The sequence below is a fragment of the Diadema setosum genome, chromosome 21, assembly GCF_964275005.1.
Source record: "Diadema setosum chromosome 21, eeDiaSeto1, whole genome shotgun sequence".
Lineage (NCBI taxonomy): Eukaryota > Metazoa > Echinodermata > Echinoidea > Diadematoida > Diadematidae > Diadema > Diadema setosum.
Window position 1 is genome coordinate 14200493 of NC_092705.1, and position 19590 is coordinate 14220082.

Sequence of the window (19590 nt, forward strand, 5' to 3'; positions counted from 1 at the left end):
CCTCAAAAAGAGGGACAGAGAGAGAATGATAGTAGGAAGAAGTAAATAAGATAATTCCATTACTTGAAATTAACAAATTTGATGTTCACGTCTAAAAAATTAATCCATTCTCAATGTTACGCATTAATTGTTTTGTAAATCACATGACGCCATCGAGATGTTTTCTAATTGCTAGATATGCAATGCTCGTAGACAGTTTTTAATCGGGAAACACGACGCGAAAAGAGTCATTGTATCTTGTGGAAAGTTAAAAAAAAAACATGAGAAAATGTTTTCCGGGCTTTTAAGATACATAACCTTGAAAACTGAAACATAACCTTGTATTTTTTTGCGTATACATGCATGTAACTTTATTATTGTATCATTCATTTGCAAGATGTATGTACACGATTGTGATATGATTCCTAATTTATACTGTGTTATGTTCTGTTGGAAAAAGGAGAAGAATATAATAAAATGAAATGAAATGAAATGAAAGATTTTACGATCATTTTCGATTATGAAAAGAGTGGGTCGCAGATAAAGCATACCTTACTTTTCTTTCGTTTCTTTCTTTTTTGTAAAACTCTCCTGTTTGTTTCCTCTGTTCTTTCTTTCTTTCTTTCTTTATTCATCTATCTATCTATCTGTCTGTCTGTCTGTCTATCTATCTATCTATCTATCTGTCTATCTATCTATCTATCTACATATGTATTTATTTATTCATTTATTTATTTATTCGTTCTTCCTGTCTATCTTTTCTTTTGTAGAGAGGAGATTTTGGAAGATTGATGGAAGTGGGCTAGACTCGTTGGTTGATTAGTAATTTGATTCATTTTAGCCACATCAGAATGTTTCTACACAGATATATCCAGAAATAAGATTACACGCTCATCCCATTGACTTGATATTCAACACCACCTGGAGTATTAATCACTGAAATCTTCCGAGCAAGACAAGTGTTTCAAAGCGATCCAGTGTTGAATGTCTGGAGATCCATCCAAATCATCGTGACGATGATAATTATCATACATACAGATTTGGCCGGAGATATGCTATTTTTGGTCTTATGACGTCTCGAAGTGACGATAGAATTTTGAAACACTCAGTCTTGGTCTCGACTCTTGTTCTTGTCATACTATTTTTATCTCTCGCCGCCAAGGAGATATTGCTTCTGTTGACGTTGGTGTGCTCCTGGTGATAATGATAACAATCTTCACCGCCGTCATAATCATCATCGCAATCATTATCATGATCATGATCATAATCATATAAAAAGTTCTTACAAAGTGTTTCAAAGCGCTTAAGTACAACAAGCGAAATATTCTTCCATTGCGTATGGATGTGATTATTATGCGGTCATATCACATAATGGGTTATGTCTACAAGTACAATCAAGGTACAAATCATCATGTTTGTTTGTTTGTTTGAGTGTGTCTGTGTGTCAGTGTTTATTTATTCATGATTTTACTTTCGTCTTGACATGTTGTTTGTTTCATTCACAGAGTGTTCAAGAAAGCGAGTCCAAATGGAAAAGTAAGTTTAATATTATTCATTTCATCTTTGAAATTGTTTGTTGTATAAGGTCCTATCAAATGATGTAAACACAAATCGATAACTAGTGACTCTCAATGTTTGTTCAAGATTTGTCCCGTAAAAATGTAAATGTTTGTATGCATTCGTCCGTAATTTAGCTTGTTTGCCAGTTAGTTCGTGTTTTTTTTCTTTAATAGAAGCACGCCACACAGTTATCACTTCAAACTCTACCGATATCAGTGATTGAAAAGCTTTGTGCTATTGAAAAACTGTAAAACTTTATCGGTTGTTACTATGACGCTGTTTTCGTTGAACTGCTTTCGTAACTACAGTTTCGCATGCATTTGATTTCCATTGCATCTTCTTGGTGCTAAACAAAAAGGGGAAATCGCCCGATGTTCTGCCACGAGGGATACCGAATAAGTAACACGAAACCGACTTCGACACCAGACAGCTCACATTATATATTATATGGCAGAGGCAAACGGGTGCCTTGTTCGTGTTTTCGACGACCTCACCCTAGTCCTAGGAGAAGGTTCATCCCATGTCCTATTTTTGTGATGAGAATCCACGCATTTATTATCTTTGTATGCATGTTTAATCCTCTGCATATGTACCAATAAGATAATGCTATGTCTATCCAAGACGTTACTGAAGAGAAATAAACAGAACGGTAGGCTGAGATTCAATTAGTGTAAAAGAAATAATAATGGCAATGTTGATATGAATGATAATGATGATAGCAATGATAATAATAATAATAATAATAATAATAATAATAATAGTGATATTAATAATAATTGTAATGACATAACAATAATAATAATAATAATAATAATAATAATAATAATAATGATAATGATGATAATAATAAGAATAAGAATAAAGATAAGAATATGAATAATGATGATTAAAATAATAATAATGGTAATTCAATTTTCAATTCAATTCAATTCAATTCATTTATTTTTCATTCTTCTTTTTTCAACAAAACATAACGCATAATATATTTGGAATTACATCATAAACAATGATATGATATGATGATGATAATAATAATAAATCAAACGATTACCATGCGCCATTACTCCAGTGTTGCTATTGTGAGGAGCAGAGGGGTACACTATAACAATAAATCAACATGACCAATTTTGTGCGTAGGTTTTAAAAACTTATCTTGATTATGCAGTGGAAAACAAGAGTGCTTTCAGAGCGGTCTTTGATTGATTGATTGATTGATTGATTTGAAATTATTTCCACTGTGAGTTCAACAAAAGTATGAAGCATGATTACTGTAATTATTGCTATACAATTATATTTTGTCCGATTTCATGTACAAAAATAATCGAAACAATAATACATGTACTAATAACATCACTTACAACACGTGAAGTCATAAGAACCAAAGTGGGGGAGACTTAATCAAAAGCATAGTTTGTATTATTTAGGCCCTCAACAACAACAAAAAATCAAATGTCATCATCTTGAATAGCACATTCTGTGGTGGGCAAAGAAGTCCAAACGAAAGAAGCTGATAATGCAAATGCTCTCGTTCTCTCCAACATAAAAAAATTGATTATTTGTGGGGAGCCAACATACCCCTCCCACGATATGGACAATTTCCTTTGGGTATATACAATATTTGCAGAAAATATTTCAAGTGAATCCTGAGGAGCACAACTATTCAATTCAAATGAATTCAATTGAATTCAATCCGACTCAATCCAATCCAATTCGATTCAAATTTTACTTCATTTTTCGAAAAGAACATAGACATTTCACTTTCCAACTTTTAACAAATTTCCAAGTCAGTATCAGAATCTTGAATTTCACACTTTCAAAAACCATTCGTATACAGCCGATGTGTCATTCTGTGTATACTAAATGGAAACCAATAGCAATCAAAGTACCATTTCATTTCATATTTTGATATGATTCGGTGATATTCAATCAAAATTGATATAATATTCAATCAAGTGGGTTGTAGGTTGTCAGAATTTAAGAAATTACAGAAATATTAATACAACATTCAAGAGGATTTTTAATATCTGACATGTATATTTTTTTTAATTGTACAGTGTCGAGAAGATATATAGATGCCCTGACGTAACATGATGGCCATGAAAAACGAGCCACGAATCGGACCTGCCGAATCGTTTTCCCTTTTGTTCCGATGAAAAGACAAAAAGTCAATACAATGTTTTCTGTAATTACAACCTCCAGTCAAAATGGCGTGATAATGATTTCTTACGTAATTGGTTTGCGCTGACGCCTGTGGAGACGTTGACGTCACAAAAGGCTGTGATTAGAACATTGATCAGAAAGGACTCTGCCACGGGAAGATTCCCCGGGGAGACAGGGGAAAAAATAAAATCAACACCTCCCAGAAGTTGAATGACTCCGTGGAAGAGACGACAGCTCAAACCTTCAGTGCTTGCATGCCCGAGGCTTCCTTAGATTTGCCTCCGCCAGACTATTTTTGGCGAAAATCACGTACGAGAGTTGTAGCGAAATAGAGTTCATTACTGAACAGTACAGAATATTGGAAACATGCTTGACATCCGAAGTCAGTATGAAACATGACCAGAAAACACCCTCGCCCTAACGTACAAGCTCGATGAAGAAAAATTCTTGATCAACATCCATAAGAATAAATGTGATAAACCTTACAGGACAAGTCCATCTTCGTTATTGTACGTGTGGATTGAGTGAATGCAGCAATATTAGAACACATCAGTGAAAGTTTGGGGGAAATCGGAAAATCCGTTACCCAAGAGTTATGAATTTTTAGAATATCTATGCAGTCACTGCTGAATCATTGAGAAGACTACTACAGTGTATAATGTCACATATTAGTACATAGAACGATAGCGTTAAAGAAAATATAAAGAGAATTTCACAAAATGTTATTTTTTGAAAAAGATGCACATTTCCTCGACTTGACACTGACGTATGTTATATGTACCATTAGTCCCCCTGCCTTCTGAAAGAGGCAAGTCAAGTGTTCTTTTATTATGCGAGAAGGTGAAAATGTGTTGTATTTTCTTTATATTTTCTTTATATCGTTCTACACGATGTGAAATCACAAGCTATAGTGGAGTCTTCTTATCCAGCAGTGGACTGAGCAGAAACTTCAAAAATTCCTAACTTTTGAACGGATTGTCTGATTTTCCTCAAACTCTCACTGATGTGTTCTACTGTAAACATTGCTGCATTCACTCAATCCACATGTCTGTGAAGGTGGACTTGTCCTTAAATCATAAAATTGAAAAAGAAAAATGTAGCGATTAAGATTTATCAGACTAGATTTCTTTCTCACCCTCGAACGACGTGAAACAAGATACCTTCTCGTAGCGCACACATTTTCTTCCTTTTTTTTTCGGAACCAGCATGATGCCTCCAGCAACTATACTGTATTTCGTAATTTGTGCAAATTCCATGCATGGTTCACCTTCCGAGGACTCCTGTTACAGACGAAACTTGTCCCAAAATGTCTATTGTTTTCAAATAGCGAGATAACCCCTCAATGTGCTGGAGTCCTGACGAGCAGAACAGAAGAAAACAACAAATTCACATTTATGAGGAGTCACATCACCCACCTTGAATCATAACTCCAGGGCATGGAATACATTATTTCGCAAGCATGAAGGCTCAGTCACGCCCTGTTAGCATTTTGTTTCAAGTTGTTTCTTTCTTCATTTCCTTCCTTTTACCATATAGATAGATAGATAAATGGAGAGATAAATGGTTTACAGTGTTCGCAATGCTTAGTTTTCCGATATTTTTCATTTGCTTTCGTTTTTCATTAAAGGTCCTGTTTACCTTTGGGAGCAGTGATTTTACAAATGTTCAAGATATCACATTTGATGCACATGTGTAGGTCTGTTGTATCACAAAACGACCTACCATATAAAATTTGTGCAATAAAGCCCAACATATAAGGAGATATCAGTATTTTTCTCAATAAACCGTAACTGTAGACGGTTTAATTTGGAAGTATTCTTATTATAACTATTGTTCACATTTTGTGTATTTAACAATACTTAACATCGATTATACGGATTCAGTTTTTTACAGTGGTTGTTTCTATCCCTAACTCGCATTTTAGAACTAGTTTAAAGCACTAATGCTGGGTTTCTATTTCATCTGTAAATGGTAAACTATGCCTTTAAGTAGTGAATTTGTTTCTGCTGTTGCATTTTCCCCGTCATAACAAGACTTGGGTGTTTCGCATGCTCTTTTCACTGACGAAACTATGATTGTCCCCGAAATTGTAATGGCAAAAAGTATTCACAATATTAAAAGTTGTTTGTTATCATCGTTATTTTTGTTTAAGTAGTAAATTTCTTTCTTTGGTTCCATCTTTTTCTTTCTTCGTCACATCGAGACTTGTGTGTCACATGCTCTTTTAACCTGAAATCATGATTGCCCCAGAAAACGGCAAAAAGTATTCATGATGTTAAGTTTTTTCCCGGTTTTTTTTTTTTGTTTTGTTTAAGTAGTAAATTTCTTTCTTGTATTCCTTTTTTCTTTTGTCGCCGTCGTAACAAGACCTGTGCGTGTGTCACATGATGCTCTGTTAACTTGAAACCATGATTGCCCCCAAATATAACGGTGTCAGTTGGCGTTTGCTCATTATCTCGTATTTTCTGTGTTCTGATAGTTTGAGAGATAAAGACGGGAATTTTTCATTGGTACTTTCTTGTCCTGGAATCCAAATATACGCTTAACTGGTAGAATGTCTTTCTTTCAAATTCCACTTTATGCTGATTTTTAGCTTAGATTTTATTCTGTGCTTTGCTAAGGTTTTGACCATCATATAAGGGGAACGAACTCATAAGACATTGGCGTACAATGTGTTTGCACTTGATATTAAATTGCCAGCGTATGGTGTGTACGCAAACACGGGGGCCGCGAAACACAAAAATGACTCGGCCACGTCATAATTAATATAGGGTGGACCTTTATACCTCCCATTTTAGTACCCCGTGTGTTTCTCAGTTTTCATGGATATGATGCTGGTTCTAAAAGACATCCGGGGATCTCTTCTTCCGCATTCGCAAGTGCTCCTTCTTGAGACTTGTTTATGGCCGGTTTGTGCATGGTACGGAGTATACCAAACGACGTCGTAAATGTGCATGCCTCTGACTCACCATCCAAACTCTGTCACCAGATGGTACAGACAAGACAATGATTATAGCTCAACTGAAGTCATTGGTGATATGTCCGGTTGATACTCGTCCAAGATGGTGTGACCAGGGAGGCGGACATCTATTCCATCTCCCTGGTTGGACCAAACCATTCGAAGCACTGTGAATGGGGTTTTTAGTTATCTCTTTCCTTCAAAGTACGAGTATGAGAATAATGTATCGCAAGTGCAAAACAAATCTGCACATAATGCATCTGCGTAAGAATAATGAATTACAGGCCATTTCGACGTGAAATTTTAATTGGTCGTTGCTACATGTTATGTGCGTCTTGTTATCATTTTGATATATATATATATATTTATATTTTATATTCTTTTTATTTTATATGAAGAATATATATATATATATATATATATATAGAAGAAAGAGTCTCAAGTACGCCATGGATCCAACGATTACAATTTTTTTTTTTTTGTAATAAAATTTTTTTGTAATCATTGGATCCATGGCGTACTTGAGACTCTTTCTTCTAATAATTACAACATTCGAAGTCCAACACGTGGAAAATTCCAAGATATATATATATATATATATATATATATATATACATATATATATGTGTGTGTGTAATATTCTGTGGCATGTGTGTGTGTGTGTGTGTGCTTATCAATCCGAAAAGAGAAAATCTCAACGTCATTTCATTGGCTCATTTTGTCACGTGCCCAATCGCCCTTCCAGATCACGACGTACCTGGGAAAGCGTGACTACGTTGATCATATGACCCACATCGATCCGATAGGTAATGTGTAATCGTCTTCTCGCATGATAGATTAAGTGCAATCGTATCACGTCCAGACATAAGCGTCAGATAGAAGCTTCTAATTTCGGGTGGTTTGCGTCAGTAAGGCTACCTTCGATATTTGTTTCATCTTCCGGGATTTTCCCTAATGTTTACTGATTCTATAGCAGGCACACTTTACTGGTCGGTAGATCAGCTGATGCCACGCAGGAAAATGTCATCTTAGCTAGATGCTCCTTGAATTCAAGACTTTTTTTTTTTGCGGGGGGGGGGGATGGGGTGAGTTAATATATTGTTTCATATATTGTTCACCCCTTGATTGAGAATATGTCTTGCAATGTATACCACAGTATATTCTAGCTGCATTCAGCTCTATTGGGGCTCATAATAAAATACCCCATATAATCCAGCACCAAATCTCTTAGTATCACAATGTTGTTTTGACCGCATGGAAATTATTCAACTTTGACTGGGTATTTTCAGGCGTGCCACGGAAGATCTATTACGGGAGTGAGTTCCTTATAGAATACATTTCGGAGATACAGAGAGAAGAAAGGAGAAAAATAATTACATCATGTTCCGATCTGATATTTCATATCATTCGTCACATCATGGAAAAGTTTGTTTTTCCACCATGTCGGCTGTATTTCGTGTCATTTATGACATTTAGTAGTTTACTGTTTGCGAGATATAAATGTGTCTCTAAAAATTACATGTTTTCTGTCTTAAGTTGCAGCATGTTTGAGTCGGTCGCTGGTGAGTTTTCTCCAGTCATCATTATGAGTGATGAATGAAATAAAACAGATTTCTTTTTTTCTCTATGTCGAGAACACTGACATACCTTCCTTTGGATTCATAAAATTACTTTATTCTCTTTCTAATCATCATTTTAGCCTAATTTGCATACATTGCCATCCATATGTCCTGCCTCATGAAACTACAAAGTATAGTCATTTTTTTAATATTTTGTCCAAACTGAAATTCCATCGATGTCATACTTTCTCCCTGTCATGCTCCCCCCCCCCAAAAAAAACAACAAAAAACAAAAAAACAAACAAACAAACAAACAAACCCCTCTTTATCTTATCTCTTCATTGCCGCAGACGGTGTGGTCCTGATCGACCCCGCTTACCTGCGTGATGACCGGAAGGTCTTCGCCCGTCTCGTGGCCGTGTTCCGCTACGGGCGAGAAGAGCTCGACGTGCTGGGATTGTCCTTCCGCAAGGAGCTCTTCCTAGCCCAGCGCCAGCTCTACCCGCCGCTGCCCGAGAACGAACGGCCGCTGACCCGCCTCCAGATCAGCCTTCAGAAGAAACTGGGCAAGAATGCCATACCGTTTGTCTTCGAGGTGAGGGGGCGTACTTAGCTCACAAAGTCTCCAAAACCACATTTCCAGGGTTTTCTTAATCTTTGTTGTGATTACAACGCTTTCTATTATACTATTATTATTTTTTATTATTATTATTATTATTATTATTATTATTATTATTATTGTTATCATTATCATTATTGTTATTATTATTATTATTATTATTTCATTATTATTATTATTATTATTATTATTATTATTATTATTATTATTATTATTTCTATCGTCACAAGATATCTCTTGGAGAGCAAATCCTGGAACCTTAGACTTCTAGTACTTTTCAGAGGATTCTCGCCGTCCCCATCGGTACTGCTGTTTGGAGCGTTTACACTTGGTCGGTGTTACGACCAAAATCACTCTGAGAATTATCGCACCAAAAGAAACAATCAACTAATGTTCAGGCGGTTTATTAACAGTGATATTGTGGGTACAGACTGGTAATCGGTTTTCACATCAGTACAATAATGATCAATAGAAACAAATAAAATCGGTAGTGGAATCACTTACACGTATTGCATGCAATATCCCTGGAAATCAAATAATCCTTTGTAAATGTTCAGATACGAGGTTCGATGCACCAATGAATGATTCTTGACGCACCGATGAATGATTCCTCCGACGTAACTCCAAAGGCGCAGGTTACGATAGTCCACGGTATAGATCCGGGGTAAACTCCACGATATAATGTCCACAACGAAACGTGCAGAATCCAAACCGTTATGACGACCACGTCCAGTCGAGGCGTTGAATGATGATTCACTTTATATTGTCCAGCAAGGAATCCAGCCCGTCACAGCTTTGCCGTAACAATGTCCGTTGACATTAAAATATGGAGTCTATCTCCAATGTAGGCAAATTAATTCTCTGCAGGCAAAATGTCTCCCAGGCCTTATCTCCACAAACACAGTTTGTATAGCAGGTCAGCAGGTAACACAAGACTGACTATAACAAGTCGCTTCAGAGCCAGAAGTGACGTAACTCTTAGAGCAGTGGTGTTTGATACTCTGCCTACCTCAGAATTTCTCCGCCTTATATACTATCCATTCACCCCTTTCTAGTACATTCTGTAATTTTCTCCAACCTGGGGCTACACACTTGAATATTCTAGCAAGTCCAAGTTCCAGGAATCCTGGATGACTCACTGCCTAACTATGTGCATAACATCATTGCCAAAAATAACTACCAATCACATTGGGCTATACAGGGACAGTGCCTCACTCAGCCAAATATGTAAGCACTTCCCAGAATTTTCTGGAATAGGTTAAATCATTCTAGATTGAGTGAGCTATAATGTATTTCATGTCACATGCATGTACTGTAGCTACATTGTATACCACCTAGAAAATTCTCCACTGATCTGGTCAGCCTGTATGTACTATATCTATATATTATAGAATGTTCTCCATTAATCTGGTCACCCTGTGTACATACAATGTACACATTAAAACAACCATGCATACAGCCTTGATACATTAAACATGTACATAACTAATTGTGTGTACATTTGTGACAGTCGGGCACACCCACATCGTCCAACTAAAGTCGCAGCTGCTTTGGCGTTGTTCCGAGTGCCCCAACCACAACAGGGATCACCTTCGTTTTCATATTCCACAGGCGGCAATAATGATAATAAAGATAACAAGAACAAGAACAACAACAACAACAACAACATTAATAATAATAATAATAATGATAATAATAATAATAATAATAATAATAATAACAATATTGTGGTTAGAGACAAATCCAGAATTGGACTGAGAAAATAGATTGGCTTCTAAATCTGTTAGATTCATTAATTGATTAATTACTTTTTTTAGTTGTCCCTCATATCATTCTATCAAGAATTCAGAGAGAGAGGTCAAAGAGAAATGATGATCTTTGTAGAGCATGTCAGGAATCCCTTTCCCTCCAAGTTCTGTCCATTGTGCTCACACATCAGTTCCGAGAGCATCCATCAAGTGCTAAAGTAGAAACAGATCTATGACATGCTTTACATCGATCCACATTTCTCTGTGACCACTTAACCACACTGAACGGGGTTTTCTGCAAAATATAGGTAAGATGTTATATTTCTAGACCCTGAAATAGCATTCAGACAGTTTAATCATATTAAAAGTTATCAATGCGAAATCCGATTGTATTTTTTTTTTTTGGGGGGGGGGAGGGGGGATATAATGTATATCTCATGCAGGAACTCCTGTGTAGGAGTGAAGAGCGCTCACCGCCAAACCACCTTGCTCCAAGGAATCAAAGCAACCCAAACTTAGACTGACGCGGATTGATTGCGATCTGCATATATGAACATAGGGAGAGAACGCGGCGTAGAGATAGTCACGTTTGTCTCCCAGAGCAACAAGCAAATAACAATCCTTTCCCCCCGATATCAGTCACAATTGACTAATTGATTGATTATTGTGTGACATAGATTAAATATGAAACTGAGTCAAGGGTGCACACTCTCTCTATCTCTCTCTCTGGAAAAAAAAAAAAAAAGATCAGACTGAGGTTATATCTAGCATAGTTGCCAATTGTTTACCCTCAGTGCTTCCCTATGGGTACCCTGCTTGATGAAATCAATTTATTCACCTACACGACAGGACGATGATAAAATGAACGAGGTTGGGTAAATTGAATACTAGTATTGTGTTTGTCTCCGCAGCTCACGAAGAACTCGCCCTTTTCCGTGTGCCTTCAACCCGCCCAAAACGACGACCGAAAACCGTGCGGAGTGGAGTACTACTTACACACCTTTATTGGAGGTAAGTACACACGAACAGACGACATGCATACGCAGACGGACAAACACACACCTACAATTATTAACACACAAACAAAAACACGTAAACATATAAACACACGTCTACCGACAGACATAAATGTAAACATAGATAGATGCAAACGCAAGCATACACCGCTTTGAACAGAAGAGTTAAATGTTTTGTCTTCAACGAAGGAAGACGCGTATACATGGACTTTTTTTCATTATTCCATCAAGGATAATTGTTCATAAACCAGTTTGGTATTTTCCCGGTGTCTCCTCTTACGCATGTAAATAATGACAAGCATGTCGGCCCTCCAAACATATCTGTTTGTTTGTTTGTTTGTTTGTTTGTTCATTTCCATCTGAGAGATGGCTGGATAGCCCATATTCAGCTACGTTAAGCTGGTCTTCCATGGGGTCCAGTTGGATGTGAGGTGGGACCACTTCACCGGGTTTAACACCCTGCTCTTTGCGATGAATGAATGAAGCGGGATCTTTTACGTGCATGAGTTGTTACTCTCTCATACACGGGACCTCCATTGAATGTTCTATCCGAGGGATTTAACAACCAGAAATTCCATTAAGAAAAGTAATATGGTGGCCTCATGTCAATATCTGTAAGTTCAAATTCAAGAGACAGAACAAAAGCTGAAATGCCTTTCCTTGTCAAAGATTTCAATCACGACGTCATTCATAACAGTTCAAAAATGATTGACATAATCTTCTGTATGTCTCTATCTTTTGTACTTTGCCACATGGCAACATCGCAGCAGGAATTTGCATGTATTTGCTCTGCGTCTTTTGCCCTGCAGACATAAGTGAACTGAATTGAGTTGAGAAAGGGAAGGGCAAGACTGGTTGGCTTCATCAGGACTGGTTTGCCTCAGGAAATGGATTTTTATCGCACTATCACACATTATCTGAAATCATCGCTGCACACTCTCGTTTTATGCCTGCGCGGAACATATTCATGTAAAGCAGAAAGCCACTGAGAATCATGATGGATATTCGAATTAAAGATTCATGTATACCCATGGAAAAAAGGCCGTGTAAAATTGATGAACTGATGATCAGTTTATTCATAAACATTTCATTGCTCACAGCCAGAGCGATCAGCGCATATTATTGAATATCCTGCATTCGATTTGTGTGATAAAAAAGCAAATTGTCTTTATTGTCTGTGTATTCGCTCCTCATATCATTTCTTTCTCCCCCCCCCCCCCCCCCCATTTATTTGATTTCTTTCCCTTGTGCTTTTTGGTTAATGTTTTCCTCTTTTTTTCCTCTTTTTCGTACTCTCCTCTCATTTTTGTCACACTTAAAATTCTCCTTTCCCTTTTCTTTCATTTTTTGCCATCTTTTTCACCAATCATTTTTTTTTCTGTTTCTGGTTTATCTTGTTCTTTTGCTTCCTTCCGTCACTTCGCCCTTTGATTTATTCTGTCTGCGGTGCTTTTTTTTTTCTCACGGACCTCTCTTTTTCCATCCTGTATCCTTTCCCTTGATACCCTTTCCTTACCGCCAACCAGATCACATCAACGAAACGCCACACAAGCGGCGGTCGGTGGAGCTCACAATCCGTAAGATAGCCTACGCCCCTCGCCAGCAGGGCGCCCAGCCCAGTGGTCAGGCCTCGAAGGAGTTCTTCAGGAGCAAAGCGCCGCTGCACCTTGAAGCATCCCTCGACAAGGAAGTAAGTTCGCTGCCGTCTGACGTCTTCTTTTATTTTCCAGAAATTGACCGACAAAATGAAGTAAAAAAACATGAAAAAAAGGCAGTTCTGCAATCCCGGTGTAGCAGGCATCAAAATCTCACAGATCTTGTTGAGGTTGATTGCCACATTTCATAGTGGACGCGCAATCAACCCCTTTTCCGTAGCTTTTCGTGTACTTCCGTATATGGTGTGCACCCTGTCCTCGATCAGTACACAATACAAGTAGATGAAAGTTGCAATCGAGACACAACGGAGCCCCGCAATCCCAGTAGTTCGGTTAAACAGCAGAAATATAATCACTATACACCTTTGTAAGGTCGAGCTTTTGTAATTTGATATTCCCCTTATCGTACAAGCTTTGTTTCAAGGTTGTTGCTTTTTAGTTTATGTACAAATTTTAATTTCAGTATTATTGTTGTGGACAACCTCGATGCAATGATTTCATAAGGATCAGCTCGAATATCCAATGTGCCTCATTACAAGAATGTAGTATGCTTGTGGGTATGAGTGTGGTGATGTATGTATCAATTTCTGTTTTATGTTCATTGCGAATACAATTGAGTTTATCGTATGATGTTTGTACATGTTGCCATTCTGTTCTCGTACTTTTACGGCTAGCGCCGTTCGATTAAAGAAAAAAAAAAGTTATATCGAATTTCGATTCCCTTGATCGCCTCTCTAAGATTTACCACCACGGGGAGGCCATAGCGGTCAACGTTCACGTGTCCAACCAATCGTCAAAGGTGGTCAAGAAGATGATCATCACAGTCTTTCAGATGGCTAACATTCAGCTCTTTGAGACGGGTTCCTTCAAGTGCGAAGTGGACAAATATGAAACCACGTGAGTGGATCTCAATCTCGAGCAGTCCCAAACTCTTGTGGAGACCGAAATCTCGCTTTCACTGCGCTTTGTGCGTTAACGGCCTGCCCATTACTAACATTATGAACTGTTCCGCTTATAGTCGTAAGTTTATCAGATTTTTCGTGGCTATCATCAGCGTTTCAAAACGTGTTTCAGACTCAGTGGACTCTCTTATGAAATTGTTGAAACCACCAAGACGTTTTTTTGTTTTTTTCATACCAGGTGAACATGTTTGAAATGTCGACAAATCTTGAAATGTCACGCATAAGACTGAGAAACGTGTTTGTCAGTCAACAAACGAAAGAGCCTGATGTGATACTGGGAGTGAAATGCACCAGTTGATAGTATTGATGCCCTATAATCATCGTTATAAGAGGTGCTAGTGTAGGTGTCGGAAGCCTCATCTCAATTTGAGAAAATTTAGGATGATGCAGCACATACTTAGAACTGAGTCTTAAACGCTGTTAGAAACGTCATTTCTGAAGTCTTTTATTGAAGTAAAAAAGGAGAAGATTATAATACACCCGTCACCACTGTGTTTCTCACTTTACAAATTCATTTGTCGGCATTCGTGCTTTAGCAAACACGCTTTTAAGAGAGATTGTAGTTGGGATCAGTACAAAATTATTCGGGGAAAAAATGTGAGCGACCTACCATGATGTTTGTAAAAGTAATGAAAGTAGAGCGAGAAAACAGTAGCAAATATTAAAAAGAAATGAGGAAAAGGAGAGAAAAATTGAAAAAGAGACTGTCGCCGTCATCATTCCTTCTGTCATCATCATGTCTGATGCGGTTTTGTTAAATTAATGACTCAAATCACTGAATTCCTCTTGACACTTCCATAATTCGAACTATACACCTCTCAAACCTCGGCTTATACCGTAGACAGCCGCGCAGGAAATCGAAATCGGTGCTCCAGAATCGGGTTACAAAATATGCAGCAATCCAATAGCAGAAGAGACGAAACAAACGATTGGCCTACACAACGATCTATGTCTTTATACAATGTCTGAACTTTCAGTATCAAGAAGTATAGAAAATGTCGCTCATCAGTCACTCATTGGTTTGAGGTGGACTTTAGAATTTAATCATGATTGATCATTATTCTAGGGCTGACTTTTTTTCTTTGAAGGAATGGTATAGTTTGGGTGTGATGGGGCTTCAAGATTTCAATTTTGTATGATATTTTTGTTGTTTTTTAGATAATGAGAAATCTCTTATGAAATATGTAAGAGCATATGGTTCTAAGAGGAATTCAAAGTTTATATGAGGAAAATTGGCGTTGACATGGCTAAAACATCCAAGACAAAGATATTCCAATAAAATTGTTATGATCGTTTTCTTTTACTTTGTTGTTGTTGTTTTTTTTTCGATGTCTCAGCCATTCCAAAACCGATTTTCATCAAGTTAACTTTGCATTCCTCTTAGAATGGTATGCTCTACACTATCAAATAAGTGGTTTCTTGTTATCTCGCAAAAAGTTAATAGCTTAATCCTCACCTCCACCAATACTATGCCATCCCTTTAACCAATTTCCATGGTTTCAGGAAAGAGATAGACGGCCTGCCCATCAAGCCTAGCCAGGTCCTGGCCAAGGTGTTCAAAGTGAGGCCACTGCTGGAGAACAACCGGGAGAAGCGCGGCCTGGCGGTGGACGGCAAGCTGAAACATGAAGACACCAACCTGGCCTCGTCTACACAGTGAGTTCCGAGTTCTATCCCTGAATCTCGTCTATCCCAGCCCTAGCCATAAAGAAATATATTTCTTTCAAATTGCTGTTATTTTTTTCTCCAATAATGATTAGAGTGGGATAGTTATTTATACGGGTACACATCACGAACTCGACGCCCACAAGTCATACGGCCCACAAGTTATACTGCCCATCATGGGTTATACAGGCCCACAAGTGATACGGCCCACAAGTTATACTGCCCATCATGGGTTATACAGGCCCACAAGTCATACAGCCCACGAGCTAGAGACTAAGTGAACGAGGTCCACGAGCTGTACGGTTCACGAGCTAGGCACTAGGCAAATGAGGTTCACGAGGTAGGCACTAGGCTAATAAGGTTCACGAGCTATAGGCGCTATGTAGGCAAATAAGGCTCACGAGCTCGACAATAGGGGAAAATCCCTATCAGCTCGACGTCACATTGCTGGTTTATGTAAGTAGTGTCGAGGTCTTGGTCCTCTTCTTGTTTGCCAAGTGTCGAGCTTCGTTGGTCTTATTTGCGTAGTGTCCAACTCATGGACCTTCCTTACCTGCTGTCTAGCTCTTGGGCCGTAGGATTCGTGGGTGTCGATCGCGTGGGATGACCCCATTTATACATACAGGCATCATAAGACAGGCGGACTTTTTTTTTTGTTAGTTCGTTGCTGAGAGCCCTGAAGATGTGTCCATTTCTCCCGAAGAGTAGGTCTAAAGTAACCGTCTTTTTTATATTGATATATACGCTTGTTATCTTAAGTTTGCGTAGCCTTCTGTCAATGAATGGTTTTCCTATCGGGTCGTTTTAAATCAACTACACTTGTATTTATTACATTACTGTTTTCGATACCTCTTGTCTAGAAGACCGACCGTCCTAGGATTAAACTTGTAATATCCACAATGTTAGATGCTACAAGAGACCTGTTGCGAATAACTCACCAACATATATCAATACAGAATTGAAAGCAAGATCTAAATATCATTTCAATCCAGAATATCAGGAACTTCGCGACCATCATAAAGTCGACTTGCTGACTTCTAACGTTTCGAGAGAAGACCGACCAACCAGAATCAAATTTGAAATTTCCACATCAGTGTTAGATTCTAAAACAGACCTTTTGCAAATAACTCCCCGACATATCAATATTTTTACACACAATATAAAACAAGATCTACAGATAATTTTTCAATACAGAATATCAGGGATTTTGCGACCATCATAAAGTCGATTTACAGACTCCTAACGTTTCGAGAGAATGTACGATTCATCACTCCACGTTATTCTATACGCAGACTGGTGGGTTGGTTCCACAACGCACACAAGATATCGTAGCTCTAACCACCCGAGAAATTGGAATTCGGCAATCTTCTTTCTGCAGAAATGGTTGCTATGACTTCTTCCGAAATTTCAAGGAGTGTGCTGTCATAATCATGGTCATGGCTCTGTAATAAGTCATGGCAAAGAATGCAATCCTCCTTTTTGTGAAGTCCGATTCGTGTACATTTGACGACAAGTTAGTAACAGTTATTAATCCACGATCACTGTGGCCACGACGGCCGTGTCTTATAAGGCGACCCCATTTTCACGAGCGTGCATCGGGGGAGTTCTCAGCTATTGTAAAACTATATTCAACAAGCGTCGCTTTATTCAGTGAGATTGTCGAAAATCTACATTGGAGCCTAGAATAAGATGTTGGAATTATCCCTGCAGATTCCCAATGTCTCCGTCTCCCCGTCTCTTTGATCGTGAAATCTTGGTTTTCATTTTCAACCTTATTAGTCATGAGAAAACATTGTTAACCCTTCCCATGCCAATGAGTAAAATTGTGCACAAATTTCAACCACAAACCTTTGAACAGGTGATTAATGTAGCATGCAGCGGGTTAAATTCACTGTTGGTTGTACAATAAATGGAGCGAGATCGCGCCAATTACGTATTTCCAGCGATCAAATAGACATAACAGTGATGAAGATTATGACATGTTTTTTTATTATTTTTTTCCAAATCTCTGATAGCCATATTACATCCATTTTATATATAAGTAACCTTTTCCCAGACTGTCCTGCCATTGTTATCGCCCCAGCGCAGCGTTGCTAGAGGTACCCATCTTGGTTAGAGGAACATCTACACAATGCGTTAAACACCTTGCAATAATCGCTCTATCGGGACGAACACTCAAATTCAGGATCTCGTGTTTAGAGCCCTTATAACTTACCTTCAGCCGTAAAAAATTGTTCTTCATCAGACTCTTTTAAAAGCAGTCTAAAAACTCACTTGTTTAAAGCCTCAATTTGATTACTCATTACATGTATTTGATATTTGTATGTCTTTATCTCCTTCACTTTCTCTTCCTTCCGCGCCTAGAGCACTCTGCAGAGTGGATTTGGCGCTATATAAATCATATCAATTATTAGTTATATTTCCGCAGCGCTATACCACGACGCTTAAAAACCCTGTAGCATGTTTAGTGTGCATGGCGTGAGAATTCATGGGATAGAGAAAGTTGGCCCCGTTCGGATATATTCGAGCATCCCTGTAATGAATTGCATGTTCATGTAGCCTTATCACTGATCCCTATGTAAGTACACACACAGCCGAAGAATCTTGACATGAGTCGACCGTTACTGATGAGCGTAAGCTTCGATGCACATAATTTCGCTGATGGACGCTACTCGTGGTTTTCGAATGTACCCCGGTGAGCTGCGAACAAAGATCGATTCAATCAGACTACCCATGTTTGAAATGTCACGCAGCTAGCAACAATAACTGGATGTTCAATTGTAATGAATGATGCATTATGGAATCGAACTAAAATAATTGTTTGAAACATTAAAAAAAAAAACTATGTTTCCCCACGCTACCGGGTCTTTGAAGTATCGCAAGAATTAGACGGCCATTTTGCTTCCTTTGATCTATCCCATCAGGCTTCGCGAGGACGTAGCCAAGAAGGAAGAGTTAGGAATCACGGTCAAGTACAAGGTGGAAGTCAGGCTGGTGGCTGAAATCTTCGGATCGTAAGTATGGCACGCCAGAATGGCATTCATCAGAGAGAAACTGGTTATTTCGTGATATCATGGAAAATTTCAGGTCCCTCTCCTTTGTCTGAAAATATGGCCAACGTGTTTCTATTGCTGATACTCTCGTGCACCTACTCCTTTTACCTTTATTCGGTTTAGTTATTCGTTATCTACTTAGCTAGCTACTTATCTATTCATTGATTTATTAATTTATCATTTTAATATTGACTTAATTAGTCATCTCTCCTGTCATCTATCTATCTATCTATCTATATCTATTTATCTATATCTATCTATCTATCTATCTATCTATCTATAGAGTATATCCTTATTAAAAAAAAAAAAAAGTAGAAGTGTAGATTAGACATGCAAAACAAACATGGACCATGGCTTCGAATATCAACATTCGTACTCTCTGTACTAAATGAGCACTGAGTATCGTTAAAACATTATACATTTTGTTATGTCGCTATTTATTTAAAGAGAAATCGCAATTTTCATGTCATTATTCTTTGACATCTTAAAAAAACCCAGAAAGTAACCAAGTTTGTTTTTTTTTTCAAAGGGGCGAGCTTCCTAAATCAGCGTCATCTGTAAGATTCAAGATCATGTTGAATGGTATCTCAAATAATAACCAATCACCAATTATTTTATCAGAGAACAGGCCAAACAGTGTGCAGAGTTTAATTTG

The 19590-nt window shown here is 38.0% G+C and overlaps 1 protein-coding gene across 1 annotated transcript in view; it reads left to right on the plus strand.

Annotated features, from left to right (window-relative positions):
• LOC140244342 (beta-arrestin-1-like) overlaps nt 1–19590 on the plus strand; it is a 33685-nt gene that overhangs the window by 11636 nt on the left and 2459 nt on the right. Inside the window, exons 2-9 of the mRNA XM_072323985.1 lie at nt 1485–1515; nt 7404–7464; nt 8568–8812; nt 11496–11595; nt 13127–13290; nt 13995–14152; nt 15721–15873; nt 18807–18896. Of these exons, the coding sequence (XP_072180086.1) occupies nt 1485–1515; nt 7404–7464; nt 8568–8812; nt 11496–11595; nt 13127–13290; nt 13995–14152; nt 15721–15873; nt 18807–18896 (1002 nt within the window). The remainder of the gene's footprint in view (nt 1–1484; nt 1516–7403; nt 7465–8567; nt 8813–11495; nt 11596–13126; nt 13291–13994; nt 14153–15720; nt 15874–18806; nt 18897–19590) is intronic.